Here is a 19052-nt window from a genome sequence, read left to right as displayed (position 1 = left end):
ATCAATTTAAAACTCCAAGTCTCTGAGCAGGACTTTTGATGACTTTGAGCCGTCTTCAACGGCTCCTGAATCAATTTGACTTTCGTAATAGCTTGGTAGACCAAGTCTGGTCCTGACAACTCTGCTTCACTGACTTCGAACCAACCAATTAGCGACCTACATCTTCTCCCATACAGAGCTTTATACGGTGCCATCTTGATGCTAGAGTGATAGCTGTTATCATAGGAAAACTCAATGAGAGGTAAGTGATCATCTTAGTTACCTTTAAAATCAAGGACACATGTCCTCAAGAGTCTAAGTAGTGCGCTCTGCCTGGCCATCTGTCCGAGGATGAAAAACTGTGTTGAGGCTTACTCTTGTGCCTAATCCTTTTTGAAAGGATTTCTAAAAGTTCGCTGTAAACTGAGTACCACGATCTGAAATGATGGACAACGGACTCCTATGCAATCGGATGATCTCCTAAATGTACAACTTGGCATAATCTTCTGCTGAATCTGTGGTCTTTACAGGCAAGAAATGCGATGACTTGGTAAGTCGGTCTACAATCACCCAATAAATCCTGCTTTCGAGATAAGCGAGGTAAACCTGTTATGAAATCTATATTTACCATCTCCCATTTTCAAACGAGAATTTCTATGTTCCGAGCCAAGCCACCAGGCCTCTGGTGCTCGGCTTTCACCTGCTGACAAATCAAACACTTGGCCACGAAGTCTGCTACGTTCTTCTTCATGTCGTTCCACCAATAAATGTCCTTGAGGTCATAATACATCTTTTTAGAACCTGGATGAATAGAGTAACTGGAATTGTGGGCTTCTGTCATGATCGCTTTCTGAGCCCATCTACGTCTAGAACACATAATCCGCCTCTGTACCTTACGGTACCATCATCTCCCCCTTGTTTAAAAGCCGTCGTCTTATGTTTGTGAATCCCTTCTTTCAGCTGCAATAAATAGGGATCATTAAACAGTTTCTTCTTTACTTCGGCTACTAAAGAGGAATAAGCCCTGTTTTGAACAATAATTCCACCATCCTCGGAGTGCAAAAGTTGAACTCCTAGGTTAGCTAAGCGGTGTACTTCTTTCACCAAAGTCCTCTTGTATGTCTCAACGTGAGATAAACTTCCTATAGAACGCCGACTAAGAGCATCGGCTACAATATTCACCTTTCCTAGGTGATAGAGGATATCTACGTCATAATCCTTTAGCAATTCGAGCCACCTCCTCTGTCTGATGTTCAACTACCTTTGCTTGAAAATGTATTGAAGGCTCTTCGGGTCCGTGAAAATATCAACGTGAACACCATACAAGTAGTGACGCCAAATCTTTAACGCGAAAACCACATTACCAACTCCAAGTCATGAGTCAGATAATTCTTTTCATGAATCTTAAGTTATCTGGATGCATAAGTTACTACCTAACCGTGCTGCATTAGAACACACCCAAGACCAAAATCTTAAAGCATCGCAATACACTATAAACCCTTCGGTTTCCTCTAGGAGTGTCAAAATTGACGACCAGAAGTTAACCTCTTCTTCAATTTTTCGAAACTTCACTCACAAGCATCGGACCGTTGAAACTTGACTTTCTTCTGAGTCAATTTAGTCAACGGAGCCGAGATAGAGGAAAAACCCTCTGAAAATGCCTATAATAGCCCGTTAGACCTAGAAAACTCCTTATTTCAGATGCTAAGGTGGGTCTAGGACAATTCTTCACTGCTTTCATTTTCTAAAAATCCATTTTCACGCCTTCCCCTAAAATAACATAGCATAGAAATGCTACTGATTTCAGCCAGAATTCACACTTTGAAAATTTTGCATAAAGCTTGCGATCCTGAAGTGTCTGCAACACTATTCTGAGATGTTCTGCATGTTCAGCCTCACTACGGGAAAAAACCAAAATGTCATCAATAATAACAATGACAATCAAGTCAAGATAAGGATTGAAAACCCTGTTCATAAGGTCCATGAAAGCTGCTGGTGCATTCGTCAACCCAAACGATATCACCATAAATTCAAAATGCCCTTAACGAGTCCTGAAAGCGGTCTTCGGAATATCAACTTCCTATACCTTTAACTGATGGTACCATGATCTGAGGTCAATCTTGGAATAACACTGGGCACCCTGAAGTTGATCAAATAATTCATCTATTGTGGGTAGATGACACTTGTTCTTGATGGTAACTTTGTTCAACTGACGGTAATCAATGCACATACGTAAGGATCCATTTTTCTTTCGGACAAACAAGACCGATGCGCCCCAAAGTGAGACACTTGGTCTAATAAATCCCTTGTTAAGAAGATCTTTCAACTGAGCTTTTAATTCTTTCAACTCTGCTGGAGCTGTTCTATATGGCAGAATAGATGTTGGCTTAGTGCCAGGAAGTAAATCAATTCCAAAGTCAATCTCCCTATCTGGAGGGACTCCGGGAAGATCTTCAGGAAAGAGTAGTGGAAACTCATTAACAAACATGGACTGGCGAGTAGGGACCTGAGCGTATGTATCCCTACCTTAGACTAAATGATAGATATACTCCTTAGAGATCATCTTTTGGGTTTTTAGATGGGAAATAAACATACCCCTGGGCACTACTACATCACCCTTCCATTCTAAAACTGGTTTACTAGGAAACTCGAAACTTGTTATTTTAGTTCTACAACCCACTGTGGCAAAATTTGACGCTAACTAATCCATGACCATGATTACATCGAAGTCTACCATTTCCAATTCTACTAAGTCTGCTACAGTACTGCGTTGATAGACTCTAACTGGACAACCCCTATAACACACGTCTAGCTATAGTTGACTTTCCAACTAGGATGGACACTTCAAATGGTAGATGCAACTTTTCTGGTTCTATCCCTAATCTCTTAGCAATGAATGGGGTTACATAAGATAGGGTGGATACGGGATCTATGAGAGCGTAAGCATCAAAGACGAAAACTGTTAGCATACCTGTGACAACATCTGCACGAGCCTCTGTATCCTGAAGACCGGCTAGAGCATACAAGCGGTTCTGACCTTCGCCCGTATTACCTGACCTTGCTGCGCCACACCCTGCTTGGGCTTGAGAATTGCTAGGAGTTGCTGAATTTGTGGACCTAGATACATCACCTCCAGTATTTTGCCTTGTTGATGGACAATCCCTAAGAAAGTGGCCCTGCTGACCGGACCCATAGCAACCATCCGTGCTCGAACGACACGCCCCTGGGTGCCTCCTTCCACACTTGTTGCAAGTAGGGTGTGTAGGACATTGGTAGCCCACACTGGCCTGTGACAGCGATCCTGCTGCTCTAAAATTTTGGTTCTTCTGATTAAACTTGGACCTCTGGACTGGGGCACTGGCTGTAGAGGGAGCAGGTCCTGATGACCTATTCTTGAAGAACCGACTACTTCCACCTCCCTGAGATCCGCCCTGATTGAAATTTCCTGTAGACTTAGCTCTTTTATTAAATTCCCTGTCTTTCTCTTTCTACAACGCCTCTTCTTCCTTCATTCTATCCCCATTACCTTGCACAAAAGCAACTATCTTAGTAATAGTCATGTCTCTATTCTGAGTAGCAATATTAGCATCACCATACAATTTGGGTATAAGACCCAACACAAACCGCCTAACTTTGTCCCTCATATTGGCGACCATATGCGGAGCATACTTAGCCAACGAAACAAACTTGAGGTAGCAATCGTTGACACTCATGTTATTCTACCCGAGCCTCTCAAATTCAAAGGCATTTGCCTCTCTGACCTCTTGCGGGTGGAAATGGTCAATAAAAGCATCTGCAAATTCATCCCAAGTCGCAGAAGACACACTTTCCCCTCGGGACTGTTCCCACGACTCATACCAAATATGAGCTACATCCTGCAACTGATAAGCTGCCAACTCTACTGTCTCTACCTCAATAATATGCATAACACGAAAGATCTTGTGAACCCTATCAAGAAAATTTTGAGGATCCTTTGCTTTGTTGGACCCTGTGAACACCTGAGACTTCATATGTAGAAACTCCTGGGTCCTTGAACTGGACGATCCCCTATAAGCACCACCCTTTAGAGCCGGTCCCTGACGTTGTGCTTGTGCAATAACAATTTGGGTGAGCTACTGGATAGCTCTTCTAACATCCATGTCAGTGGAATTGGGCGGCGAAACTAGAGTACGGACCTCCGCAGGCCTTTCAGTAGGTGGGGGTGCTGAACCCGATGCAGCTCTCTGAGTCTGAGGGTTCACTTCTGAGGTATCATCAATATTGGCCCTTTGGCTGGTGGCTGAAGTTCTCTTGGTGTACTTCCTTTTTGCAAGAATTTTTTGAAATATGTAATTTGCAGAAGTTAGAAGAATTCCTGAAAGTACTGCTCTAACTACACGATCTAGAGTATGAAAAAAATGAGATAATCCTGAATGTCTTGGTGGTTAACTGTTTACATGTGTGGCGCGCACACACACGTAAAATTGACCCCCCTAGACATGGCTTCATAGACTCCCTAGGACACTCGAACCTAGTGCTCTGATACCAAGCTTTGTCACGCCTCGAACCATGGCCAAGGGCGTAACACGGCACTCGGTGCCTGACTACATGTGACCAAGCGAACCAACTAGTTGGCTGAATCAACATGAGGTATACACTGATGCGGAATATAACATATGAAGAAACTGAGATACTGAAATGTTTAACTGATAAATCCTAAATGCGGAATAAGTCTGAAGTATAAGAATGTAGCCAAACATGGCTAACACAAAAGCCTGCTAAATACTGACTGTCTGCAACTCTAGTCTATGAAGCCTCTAAAGAAAAATGAAATACTGATTGTTTACCGAGACAAGACCCCTGGCATACATGGCTGTCTAAAATTCTTAAAAGATTATAAATAAGATAACACCCTAAAAGAACTGGGGCTCACCAACAGCTGATACGAGACTGCTAGCGAGCAGATCCGTCGTCCTGTAATTCGTTACTTGCATCTTGAAATGCAGGTCCCGAGCAAAAGGGACGTCAGTACATTTAAATTGTACTGGTATGTAAAACTAGTTGAAAGAGTAAACAGCTATGGGGTGCCCGGGACATGGCAGCCCAAATCAATAAACAGATAATACACTGGAACTGAAACTGAACATACTGATAGCTGAACTGAAAAACAGCAGTAAAGTAATTGGTACTCCATGTTATAAACATGAAATCACCTGTTTTAACTGAGTTAATAATAGCTGGGGCCTCGGCCCAATATAAGTGCACAAATCTGTGGCCTTGTCTAAGTAAGTGTGTCAATCGATGGCCTCAGCCAAGTATACGTATACATAAGACTATGCCCTCGGGCAAAGATACAAGTGTTCAATATTCAACAATTATTATTAAGGAACTGAGAATCATAGTGTAATGCATAACACTGGAATACTAAACATGACTATGCTGAGACATGTATTCATGAACTGATTATGAAGTTTAAAGCATTAATTGTTCATAAACATTCTGAGTTTTCATTATTGAGACTCATGGGATAGCAAGTATGAGTCTATACTGATTACGTACTGAGTTCACAACATTAGGAATGACAATCATGAACGAATTATGAAACTATATTCTCAAAAGATAGAAGTTCTGACCTTTTCATGAACTAGGGCAAAATTCATATTTCTGATGTAATTCGTAGTAATCATGAAGAACGAGGCATGGGGAAGATCAATAACATTCCCACACATAGAGAGGTAGCCTCACATACCTTAATCTCTCCAAAACTTGAGAAAAGGGTCTGAACTTTTGAAGAAGAAACCCAAAAGTCTGAACTTGAAATCTTGATAAGGATTTTCTTGAAAACTCTATGATTGTAGCGTAGAATCTTGTTAAGAAGCCATAGATAAGTGTTGAGATTTACTTGGGAATACATGGGAGAGACTTACCTTGATGTGGGAAGATGAGGAGAAGAGATAAAAGTCGTGCTAGGGCTTGGAAAACTGAAAAGAACTGAAAAATGGAATAAAAATTTGGAAAACGCGACTTTTAATGAGTCTCGGGCACGTCTGCTTTGGTGTTTGTGCGGCAGATCGCATTCTGCGGTCGCAGATGCTAAACACACATCGAAACAGAATGTTGGAAACTTTAGGATGGAAAAATTTAGCCCAGATGCATTGGGAAATGCGTCGCAGAATGCCATCTGAGTCGCATTTCGTGTTCTGCGTTGCAGATGCGTGTCCAACGGACTGCTATGCTACCCTTCAGTAAAATAGTCATAACTTTTTGTACAGACGTTCATTTGACTTCCACCATATATCAACGGGCATTTCAAAGGGCTACAACCTTCATGTTTTGAGTTTTCTCAAATTCTAAACGAATTTTTAATAAATCAGGCTGGAAGACAGACTTATTGAAAATTTAGTCTTTTCTATTAAATCTTTTGCACCTCACTATCCGTCTTGATTCCAAAACAACTAATTCCACCCAAACTCATCCCGATGGGACTTCATATAACTAAAATGTCACGGTAACACTCATTTAACATATTCACTCCTAATCAGAATTTACGGAGTGTTACAGAAGCATACACAATGCCCCAATGATGTCAAGAAGCATACACAATGCCATGAGAAGCATACACAATCCCCAGTGAAATCAAGAAGCATACATAATGTCTTATCCTAATGGTTCACAATTGTATCTCACCACGAATCAATTTATAAAGAGAGTTTTAGCGTACTTGAAAATAAAATATATGCGGCTGGCCTCAAAGAACATCGATTCTGCCAAGCACACGCCTGTCTCAGCACATGGACCAGACAGACAAAATATATTTTTAAAACAGGTTTGAAAAGCAAGCACCAAAGCTTTAAAGTCTCACTTTCCTCGAACTCACAACTCAAGCACCCTTTCCAGTAAATTCAAATTTTTTTCACACGTCTCCTGATCACCTCAAACTACACAAAAATGGGTTTAAATGATAAAAAATTCTTAGGTGGATGTTTTCTTAAATTTTTAACACAAGTCAAATTTGCAGTCAAAGGGTTGACCCAAAAAAATAAACTCTAGTCAACGGGTCAGAATTCCGAAACAATGAACACTAGAGGGTTCTTCTCAGCGAGTCAATCGTGTAACATTAATCAAAATCAAATTTTGAAAACATTTGCCCTTTCAAATCAATGATTTTAGTTGAAGAACTCTAGGGCTAAACTTTCTTAATGCCTCATAATTTCTCTATATTTTCACCATGAAAATTTATTCATAATCACGTGATAAACTTATATAAAAGATTAGAGTCATTACCTTGATGAATTTGGTGGAAAATCCCTATTTTTTCTCTTTTTTTTTCTATCTTTTTTTGTTTTTGTTTAAAAACTCTTTTTTTTATTATTATATAGGGAGGAGGGGAAGGGACAATTGGAGAGGGGATTACAAGGTGAAAAAAGCGAACCCTACCAACAAGGTGAAAGTTCAGGTAGTCAACTAACTATGTTACTATGATCCCCTTTCTCCCCTTCTATTCTTTTATAATACTACATTTTTTTTGTTTGTCTGCGTTCTGCTTCGCTTCTTCTGAGAGGAACAAGAAAATATACGAGATGTGTAAAAGATACAAAAGCTGGGTTTGATTTACTAGAAACGGGTTTGGTGTTGGGTTTGGTCGGGTCAGTTTTAGTTGGGTCGAACTTTATGTGGACCAATAAAAAAGCCACTTGTTTAATTAATTTTCATGTCATATTTCTATTAACTGAGAGGGAAATTTTGAACCTAAAAAAAATATTAAGGGCTTTTTTATTCAATAGGTGAAAGGAAGACACTTTTGAGCCATTTCTGATTGGTTAAGGACCTTTTTGAACCTTTTCCGTTTTTTTTAACTCACTTGAAAATAGAGGATAGGTGCAAATTATAAAAAAAGTGCACACATTTATGCAAATTACTCTAATATGGAACATATTTCCCATCATATGACTCCATATAATTTCTAATTAGTTCATTACAAGAACACCATTAATGCAAATTAAAAAGAAGAATTTCCAAGAGAAGACTACCCCCACCCCCCCCCCCCGCCCCCACGACGGGCCCACCTAACGGAAATTAACGGATCAAATCACAAGCTTCACTTTCTGATTCTGATCAGCTTTGCATGTCTTCATCTTTCATCTTTCATCTTTATTCTTAATCCTTTGTTTTAATTGCATTCTTTGACATGCATGATGTTTGATCCCTATTGATCTTTTATTTTTATTTTTATTTATATATATATATATATTTTTTGGGATCGATTAAACTTCTGTGGGATTCTGTGAATCTCTAAGCCCAGAATGATTTCTTCTTTAAAATTCAATGTGAAGTTCTCCCTTCATTTCACTCTATATTTAAAACAATTCCAATTTTTCCATTTTGATAAGTCTCAAATTATTTAACACAACCCCTTTTATACAATTTTACAAATTTCAAGAATTCAAATCCCTTAGGCTATTAGAATTTTAAAACTTTCATGTGATATTTCAAGAATTCTAGCCCTGCCTATATGACTCTATATGCAAACAAATGAGATGGTAGAAAGTGATTTAAGTAAAGATAATATAGAGGAGGGTAGTACTAAAAGTGACAACTTATTATGGACCTCCAAAGATTCAGGTTCAAGTTGTCATAGGGACCCTTCTTTTTCTGGTTGGTTTGATGAAAATGGCACCCTTCATTCATCTCAAATAGTCAATAGACATAATCTTAATGCAGATGATTTCGATTTCGAATTGCCAAAGGGGAAAGAAATAAATGTATCTATAGGCACAGAGACAAACCAACATAGTAGTAACTTTAAGCACAGGATGATGAGGGGCGGTGGTGGTGATTTTGCTAGTGGAGAAGATAGGTATGTTCCATTTGACGTGGAGAATGGTTCATCGAGTCATCGAGGATCTGTCGATGATGATGAGAAGGATGATAGCGACGATGATGATGGTCGTTCAGCTTTCTTGGACTACCATGACTCACCACAGGCAGTTTCAAAGAATGGTGCTATTTCTGAAGTTGATGTGTTGAAGACATTATTCTTCATCCTTGTATGGTACAGTGTCAGCTTGTTCTTGACATTGTAAGTATTGCATTTCGTTGCATTCTTGTCTTTTTTCGTTGATGTGTATTGAAATTTTTGTAGTCATGGTTGTAAGTTTACTTTAGGTCCTATGCTTTCTAGGAGTTGTTTAGCCCTATATATTAGAGATTCTTAAGCCAGTGGGAAATATAGAGAACTTCTAGTACGTTTCATTTTTATTTTGTGAAGTGTTGGCCTGAGATGAATTTAAATGGGGAACATGATCAATGAGGATTCATATAGCGGATCTCAGCTTGTTTGAGACTGAGCCGTAGTTATTGTTTATTGGAGCTTCAGAAGTATTTTAGTCTTGATTATACGTTTACTTTAGGCCCCATGCTTTCTTGGAGTCTTTTAGCCTATTAGAGATTCTGATGCCGATAGGAAATATCAACTTTTTGTACTTTTCACTTTTAATATTAATTTTGTAGAATGTTAGCCTGAGGTGAATTTAAACGGGGAACATGGTCAGTGAGGATTCATATAGCCGACCAAACTTGTTTAAGATTGAGGCGTAGTAGTAGTTGTTGTTGCATTTGTGTATTGAAGCTTCCGAAATACTTTAGTCATGTTTATATGTTTACATTAGGTCAAAGGGCTTTCTAGGAGTCTTTTAGCCCTATATAGTAGAGATTCTTATGCCAGTAGGAAATATAGAGAACTTCTAGTGCTTTTCAATTTTTTTTATGTTGTAAAATGTTGGCCTGAGATGAATCGAAATGGAGAACATGATCAATGAGGATTCATATAGCCGATCCCAGCTTGTTTGAGACTGGACGTAATTGTTGTTGTTTGTTGAAGCTTTAAGTATGTCTTTGTTCTTCTCATGTATTGACATGTGGAATAGGTACAATAAAACTCTTCTCGGGGATCATCTCGGGAAGTTCCCTGCTCCTTTACTTATGAACACTGTCCACTTTACCATGCAAGCAGTTTTGTCCAAGGCCATTACTGGGTTCTGGTCTCAAAGATTTCAACCTACAGTAATGATGTCTTGGAGAGACTATTCTTTGAAAGGTACATTTATGACTATTAATGACTTTTTCTTTCAAGTATATTACTGCATGATTTGTTGAAGAAGTGTCTCATATTATGGGCAATGACTTTTCCGACATTGAAAACCTGTAAAACAAGTTTGGAAGAGAGGAAAAAGAGGAGAGCAGAGTAGAGTAGAAAGTTGATAGTATTTTGAAAGGCGTATGGATATTATAGAGCAGGATATATGTGTAATTTGTTTATCCACTTTTGCAGTAGGATTATTTACAAAACGTAACAAAGACGAGAGTAGGAGTTATTAATGGGCTCGATTGATCCTTCTATGCTTCTCTTTGTGTCTAGTGTGTGCCTCTTATGAGTTTACAATTTCATATGCTAAACGCTAATTGGCTTGCCGCAGCTTGTGACTTGGTTAGCCATATGTTACACTTATTAGCTGATAACTGATATATCGACAATGGTTTCTAATGAAGTGATTTCTGTGAACAATATGAGACAGTTTCTGCATGTACTAGAATCTTTATGTTTGTTCAAGTTAGCACATCTACTTGAAGCTCAGTTTTCATTCTCCATGAGTTCAAGACATATAGTCTCTTATGTCTTTTATTTCTAACCTTGGTCACTCTCTAACAACTAATACTATAGATGGCCTTTGCCTTATGCAGTTGTACCGACAGCTCTCACAACGGCAATGGATGTCAACCTTAGCAATGCATCCCTTGTTTTCATCTCTGTCACATTTGCCACTATGGTGAGTAACTCTTTCTCCTTAATTAATTTGCTTTTATCAGACATTTTCTGTCAATACTGATGAACTGCAAATATCTTCAAAAAATTGAGCTCTCAGAAAGCATGCTAGTGAAACTCACAACATAACATTCATTGTACGTACCTTGAAATTTTAATAATCACTACTGACAGTTACAGCACTCTGCCACTAAATTAATTGTGATTGTCAAAGGCATCAAGGGCCGGTGAAATAATCGTCTACTACCGATTGGAATAATGATCGTCTATTACCGATTATAATAATACATTTTCTTACTTTGTTTTCTCTTTTCCTTCCCTCTGATACAAATTCTAGGCTCCTAATGGCAATCTATGTCATTACAGTGTAAATCTGCATCTCCCATCTTTCTCCTATTCTTCGCATTTGCTTTCAGGTACTACTTTTAATCACTGATCTCCTTTTGTTTTATGGTGCTTCTTTTATTGATTGATTTTTTAAATTGTCTGATAGATGTATATCCAACAATATTATTCCTCAATGCGCACAATTATTGGTTTTTTGGCATATGAAGACTCTGCATTATTTTGCTAAACCTTTTGTCGTATAGGTACAATGAGTTATCAATTCTTTCACAGGTCTCAAACTGACAGAGGAACAATATCCTGTGGTGATTTGAAATGTTGAAATGAGGAAAATTTAATCGCTTTCCATTTACCACTCATTTCCTTACGGATCATATTCATATAAATTTTTTGTTTTTGGGTAGATATTACTTGTCTCAATTATCATGGATGCAAGAAATTAGAAGAATGAAGAAAAATCGAAACTCAATATACCAATTATCTCCTTTGTTGTTTTACTTCATAACGAAATAATTCTTTCCTCTTTGCTTACCTGTCCTTATTCCCCACTTTTCACATTCGACTGAATAAAATGTGATCATTATGGACTAAAATCCTGAAAGTGTCTATCTTTGATGAATATGATATATTTGACTGGGATCTTATCTGATTTGCATATATTTTACCCGATGCCCCTTGCTTTTAACCTCAACTATTTTGTTAAAGGTTGGAGTCTCCAAGTGTAAAGCTGCTGGTGATAATTTTGGTCATTTCTGTTGGGATACTATTAACAGGTATTTTGCACACTTACTTGCATTTAGTTGTCTGGGTGTTTTTTGTATTATGTAGTCTCTTATATGCAAAAGTATTCACAATTTTCATCTTCATCTGTGATTCTTAAATCACATAAATAACCTTCACTTGTGCACTGGTAAAAATGTTTACTTTTCAGTACAATATTTCTCGTTTCTATTTTTGTGATGGCCATTTTGATTCTTTATCTTCTTAGAGATTGAATAGCCTTTTCTGTTTAGATACGATTAAGACGGGTTAAAAGATACTTTGTTTCTCCCGTGAACTGTGTTGTTGAAAAGACACTTTCAGGCTTTAAGTCAATAATGATCACATTTTTGGTGTAAATTGTTGCTTTGTCTTAAGAAGAGTATCCTGGGGCTTTTGAGACTAAAGAAAACTATTAATCATGCTTATTATCTGTTTGCCTAGACTCATTTTTTTCTTTTTCTTTCTTTCCATGGTACAGAAGGGTAGTCGAAAGCATGTTGATATAAAAATAGTAGCTGGCATGAGAAAGTTAAGATGGATACTTGGTTTAAGAAGAAAGGACTAAGAAATTTAAATAAATGAACGGAAACTGATGAGGGAAGTGATTAGAGTACCAACTAAAAGAAGATAATGAGGAAGAAATGGATTAAACAATTCTCATTCTTTTTCGAATGCCTCACTTTTGCAGCCTAATGAAAGGAACAATACTATAGTCATTAATACAAAGAGTTGACAAAACCATGGCAAATGTGATCAAACGAGGTTATTTTTAGAGGTGTAGTAAGTTATGGTTTTAACTATGAGCATTGCATAGATATTGTTAAGATAATGGACCTTCGGGTCTAAATCAACCAAAAGATAGCTCACATGGTGATGATTCCCAAGACCATATAAGGAGACAATAGCCCATTTTCTCAACGAATGTGCGACTCTAACAACTCCTTGCGCCCTGCAAGTCCAGGCCTAGACATTTGGAGCCTGGACAACATAACGTGGGGTCCACATTGGGTAAAGCAAGAATAGAAATCGGTCAAACCATGTCTGATTAAATGGACCTTGGGTCAAACACAATAGCAAAAGTTAGCTCATGAGATGATGATTGCCCAAAACTATATAAGGAGATAACAGCCGACAATCTCATCCAATATGGGGCTCTAAAAGTTATATCTACATCTAGATAAAAGAGTAGTTGTAGCTGACCTCAACTGATTGCATAAGGCTGAGTTCAGTTGTGTTGTTCTTTTCACAACTATCATTGACAATTTGGATCGACTTTAGGTAATCTTCTTAATGGATGTTTTTGCTAACTCTATCGCCATATTTGTGTTGTCTGTTAAATTAAATCTGTTTGGTAGACAAGTCTGACCTTTATCGTTTGATAATGCAGTTGCAAAGGAGACAGAATTTGAGTTTTGGGGATTTGTGTTTGTTATGCTTGCTGCAGTTATGTCTGGGTTTCGCTGGAGTATGACTCAGATTCTTCTGCAGGTAGGATTTTGGGACACTCGTTGCATTGTTATCAGTGATATCTCAATAGTATGTGCGCTGACTTTGTGTATTTTTGTGTTTGTTCTCCCATGTCCAACTGGTCTTGCTACATAAAACTGGCATAAAGAAAGAAGCCTATGGTAAGGACTATCAACAACCCTTGTAAATTTCAGACATTCTAAGAATGTTGTTATCATCATCATCAATATGAGTGGCAGCGACTGCACCACTACTTAGATTACATCAAATTTTGATCTTGTTTTAAAAGGGCAGTCCGGTGCACGAAGCTTCCCGCATTCACACAAGATCCAGGGAAGGGTCACACCTCAAGGGTGTGTGATGTAGGCAGCTGATTCCACGGCTCGAACCTGTGACCTGTAGGTCACACAGAGACAACTTTACCATTGCTCCAAGCCCCCTTCCAAATCTGATCTTGTTTTGCTAATCTAATTGGAAAAACAATGTTGTTCGATCCAGTTTGTATTAGCTTGTCAAAGATTGAATATTGGTCATCTTGTTTGATATGCTTTTTATTAGTCCTAGTGTTACTCAATCTAAATTTGGAAAATCTAGTGAATCAGTTTTCTTTTCTATAAAACCAACAAATATATAATAGATGTCTACATAATGAATAACCTGATGTGCCTTTGCATCTGGAGGGAAGTACAAAACCAGTTTCCAGTCAAGTAAGTATTACAAACTCCAATATGCCCACTCCTATAGATCTCCCACCAATAGATCTTCAGATGAATTCCCAACTCATGTAAGAGGTCTGTTGATGCCGCATCTACATCTTTCTGTGGAATGTATACAACCACAGGCAGAGTTAGGATTTTGAGTTTATTTACTGGATTCTAGAAGAAGCAACTTACCGGGTTCTGGATAAACTGTTTATACATATTAAGTGGATTTTTAAACACAAAACAGATCCTGGACCAAAGCTACTGGGTTCTGCCGAACCCATCGGCAGACTTGTAGATCCGCCCCTGTATATAACAATCACTTGATCTTATCATCCACATTAAGGTGAATTCTAGAAAAGGACAATTTGTGCTCTAGGTTTTCATTTTATCTAATCTCTTAAATGCCATACTACACAATTCCCTAAATTAGTTGATTTAATCCATTAGCTGTTTTTTCTGATGAAATCATATTTGCTTATGAAATGGAGATCCATTGAACTTAATGTATCGAAAGTCGTTAATTCAGTATTCGCTACACAGTTTCTGAATAAATTGTCTATGACATGCATGCTTTGGTTATTCCAGGTTTAAAAAATCCACTCACCCTAATGAGCTATGTTACTCCAGTAATGGCTATTTCAACTGCTTTTCTGTCCCTTATTTTTGATCCATGGCACAAATTCGGACACACCAATTACTTTGATAGCTCGTGGCATATAGCTCGAAGTTGTTTGCTGATGCTTTTTGGTGGAACTTTGGCGTTTTTTATGGTACGTATGTGTCTAAGCACTAGTGTCATTTGTTGAATTCCCGTCTCGTACTGGTTGTTTTGTTTGTCCCCTTTTCTTTTCCTGGAGAAAACGAAGCCTTCTAATAAGCTAGTTCATTTAGAAGCGATTGTCAATTCTTAAAGAACTTGGAAATGTTGGTTTACTGCAGGTGTTGACGGAATATATTCTTGTGTCTATCACAAGTGCAGTAACTGTGACAATAGCGGGAGTTGTAAAGGAGGCGGTCACAATCTTGGTATGAACTATAACCCATGTCATTTTCAGAGTAGAATTAATGTAACTGAATAACCTTAGAAAAATAAGAATACAAGTAACGTACTGATGGTGGAACTTCCGTATTATTCTAGAATGCTGATATTTTTGTTATAGAAGGATCTCTTTATTGCTTGACCAATGGTTCTTGCACTATATTTTGAGATGTTATTATATCAGAATTGAGATGATGAATACTTGTTTACCTCAGAACTGACTGCCAATCGCAATAGTTTTGTTAGAATTTCTATAGCCAGAAAGAATTGCAGGTTGTAATTTATAATTGCAATCCTGAACTTCTTCTGTAGCACTGACTGCTGGCCCTTGGGGCCTGGGGGTAGGATGGATAGTGATCTACAACAATGCTTGTTTGGAGTATGGATATCATATGTTAGAAAAGGAAATATTATAAATTTCAAGCTTAGCCATATCAACAATGCTCGTTTGGAGTATGGATATCATATGTTAGAAAAGGAAATATTATAAATTTCAAGCTTAGCTATATTGAGATTATCCCAACAAGAGAGGAAGTTTAGCATCTGTTGCTTGCAACACACAAATGAGACCACTAACAGACTAAGCTTGTCTTATTGACCAGGCAGAGCTAGAGTGGAAGCTACGGGTTCGACAGAATCCAGTAACTTTGCATAAAATCTTGTATTTGTGTTGAAAAATTATTTAAATAAACAATGTATTTGGAATCCAATAAGCTACCTTTTTAGAATTCAGAACCTATAAACTCAAAATTCTAGCTCCGCCTTTGCCTATTGACTGTCCTTTTAAGTGAATTTGAAGGTGTTAATACTGATTAAAGAATCTTTTGGAGGTGTACAGACTATAAGTGGGACCTCACTGTGATCACAGCCATCAAGTGAATCATGTATACATAGCAATGAAAGTGATTTCAATGCAATTCTACACATTTTGAGCCCTGTTTACTACTGGTTGACCTCATTTAGTGAAGCTTCCTTGCCTCAAGTAGATTGTACTATTCGAACACTATAGACTGAGATAGGACGTGGGTTGCTTCAATCTTGAATAGATTTTGACATTTGTAAAATTTATATGGTTTCTACAATTTCTGAAATAGCTTGTAATTATGTTTGCTGCCTGTTCAGGTTGCTGTATTTTATTTTCACGACGACTTTACCTGGATGAAAGGGTTCGGTCTCATGACGATAATGTTTGGTGTCAGTTTGTTTAACTGGTACAAGTAAGTGACTGAATCCTTTATGTTTTAGGAAGAAGTTATTTTCATGATTACTGGTTCTGTGCTGATGTCAAAATTAGATTAATTTCTAGTCCTTTCTTAAACTATCAAACAGATTATGTGTATTTTGTTGTAAACTCCGTATAGAGTACCCTTTTTGTCTGCCAGTGAAAGTGACTTGCATTTCTGCCAGTTTCAACCTTAATGAACTTTAAGAAGGCCGTTGACAATTCTACCACTTTAATCTGTAATCAAAAGGACTATATCTTCACTTGTGCATATTATTTGGGTGTTATTTGTTTTTCTTGTACAAGCTCATCTCAATAGAATGTATCCGGTGTTTGTGCTAGCTTCTAAAATTGATATTTGTCGTGAGGTCATCTTTAAAAGAAAGCACATTGAAAATATGTTTAATTAAGCTCAGTTCGATTAAAATTGTTGATATCGCCCCATTTTAAGTCGCAAATAGGACTTTGGTAGTCATATGAAGCTATGGTAGAATTTTAAACTGCTGGGATGGTTTAATGGTATGTATTAAAAATGTTTTCTACTTTCGTTCCTCAGGTACGATAAATTACAGAAAGGTAGCGCATGTGAAGATGAAATTGGATCACCATTAGGAAATGCAGCTGCTAAGTATGTTATACTTGAAGAAATGGAAGATCAAGATCATGGTCCTTGAAGTTTCCGTGTGGAATTTATCTGCGTTTACGAACATAGTAAGCTTCTAACTACCATTGCTCTTACGGCCTTCTGCATAAGCATAGGGAGGAGGAGCAAATCTGTAGATTTTCGAGCAAATCTGTAGATTTTCGAGCAAATGAATATCATCATAGACCTGAGGAAGATTTGTTAATCTGGGAAGACGGGAAATTGAGTTTTTTTCTCCTAGTAGACTTAAGACATGTTAAAAAAAATTTGGACCATTTCTCGATCTGTGCGTGTCATCCTTACGCAGGGGCCATGCTAATCTTCTCTTATCGTTCCAATTTTATCAGATGTCCCGAAGGGACGACTTAATGATATGTTGTTAATAGAAGATATTAAAAACATCTATTTATTTTCCAATATACGAAGAAAAAGAGAGATCGACGGTGAGAAACATATTGAATCCTCATACCTCAACTTTGCATTTAGTGAACTACTTTCTTCTTTATAGGTCTGGTGAACTCTTGAAATCACTAAATATAGAAATGGAGGCTATCAGTATCTTTACAAAAAGAGGAGCAGGTGGCATATTTGTATTATGAAGGCCTCAAATAGGACTAAAGTGGTAGCATCCACAGACGCGTCATTTTTTGGACTGAACTCTCATGCTGGAAAGTGATGATGCGATTGATGGTGAAAGACGGAAACTTTTGTTCTTCAATCAGAGCAGGTTATAAGGTTAATCAGTGTTATCATAATCTGGAGAGCCTCATTTTTTGTTAAACAGATACTTTCTCTACAATATTCATCTGATTTTTCTGCATTCTACATTTAATTCTTGTAATGAAGGTGTTAATAGACATCAAGAGATGAGTCTTAACAGATAGTTGGTTTTTTTAATTTTCTCCAAAATTGGATTTTAGAGGTTTTATGGTCAAATAGTACAACCATATTGATTGAATTCTTTAATTCCGCCTATGTGACAACTGACAAAGCATGATTGGTTCTAAACGTTTAGAAAGGAGGAGGGTTGTTGCAGGTTGATTGTCAAAGTAAAAATAGTCTTAGCTAAAATGAGTGTACTGAATGCTGAGGGTTCATATGTCAATGCTAACTTAAGTTTAATTTTGGATTGTAAATTGAACTTTGTATAAATCAATCTCTAATAGCATATCAACTTAGTAAAATTGAACTTAAAGAAGCCAATGTGAGTGGGTTCTCTTATGTCATCAATAAGAAGTGATTCCTAAGGCAGTTTAAGGTAGTGTATTACATACCAATTGCAAATGTGACAATATAAATTCGTTTTGGCCAATTTTTGGATTACATTCCTTGATCCTTTGTACTCTGAGTACAATTTAGATGTTCCTTTGATTATATTATTGTGGATTATAGTTTTATATAAACTCTATGCCGTATTTAAGACATCTATTGTGTTATTATTTTGGATAATGAGCTTGTGCTAAGATGATAATTGGAAACGGTTCGCCTAATGGGTGGTAGTTAAGGTGCCCGCCGCGGCTTATAAATTTGGGTCGTGACACTGACACATTGGGGGCATATAGTAGGGCTCTAGAGGAGGCCATCTTTAAATTTTCCATGTTAACAGAAACTCAAAACTATAGTTTATTATAAAGATATTTATGTAACTATAAAGATATTTATGTTTGTGAAAACACATAAAATGACAAACTAATCAGGATCCAAAGTGAAAAGTCAGAAGATCTGGCAAATTTGAAAAGTATATTGGAATATTAAAAATTTGGTGCATAGTGACATATGGAATGACATAGTCAACAGATAAGTTTTTTTTAGAAATATGAGCAACGCTAAAAAGATTGCGACACTAGTTCTATGTGATGTTACTTGTTTTTGTATATACATACCAACATGTGTGTGTCACATGATCAATTCCTCAAAGTAAGAAAGAACTAAAATACATGATTACTGAAAACACAATTCTACTAATATATAGTAAAAAAAATTATCCGCATTCGGCGTTTAGAGAACTAAACCAATAAATAAATGATACATATCTTCACGTATACCCTTATCATTAAACCATTGACTTAACCATGGCAAATTTTATGTTT

At 37.4% G+C, this 19052-nt stretch overlaps 1 protein-coding gene and 1 non-coding gene across 4 annotated transcripts; one reads left to right on the top strand and one right to left on the bottom strand.

Annotated features, from left to right (window-relative positions):
- Positions 1–7912: 7912 nt before the first annotated feature.
- On the top strand, positions 7913–18065 carry LOC132045074 (probable sugar phosphate/phosphate translocator At1g06470). 3 transcript variants are annotated; one of them, XM_059435594.1, is made up of 12 exons: positions 7913–9037; positions 9885–10054; positions 10699–10784; positions 11147–11196; positions 11831–11898; positions 13275–13375; positions 13503–13515; positions 14644–14828; positions 14998–15084; positions 16220–16314; positions 16876–17030; positions 17503–18065. In XM_059435594.1, exons 1-11 carry the CDS (start codon positions 8481–8483, stop codon positions 16991–16993), a joined length of 1530 nt encoding a protein of 509 aa, XP_059291577.1. In that variant the 5' UTR covers positions 7913–8480; the 3' UTR covers positions 16994–17030; positions 17503–18065. The 3 variants fall into 3 exon arrangements, with proteins under 3 accessions (XP_059291577.1, XP_059291576.1, XP_059291575.1); XM_059435592.1 differs by having other exon boundaries at positions 7914–9037; positions 17471–18063; XM_059435593.1 differs by lacking the exon at positions 17503–18065 and having other exon boundaries at positions 16876–17465.
- On the bottom strand, positions 17224–17324 carry LOC132045080 (U6 spliceosomal RNA). Its single transcript, XR_009412345.1, has one exon. It is a non-coding gene; the product is annotated as a U6 spliceosomal RNA (small nuclear RNA).
- Positions 18066–19052: the final 987 nt, after the last annotated feature.

The sequence above is a fragment of the Lycium ferocissimum genome, unplaced genomic scaffold (genome assembly GCF_029784015.1).
Source record: "Lycium ferocissimum isolate CSIRO_LF1 unplaced genomic scaffold, AGI_CSIRO_Lferr_CH_V1 ctg594, whole genome shotgun sequence".
Lineage (NCBI taxonomy): Eukaryota > Viridiplantae > Streptophyta > Magnoliopsida > Solanales > Solanaceae > Lycium > Lycium ferocissimum.
Note: the sequence above shows the minus strand (reverse complement) of the source record. Positions and strands in the feature narration are given on the sequence as shown.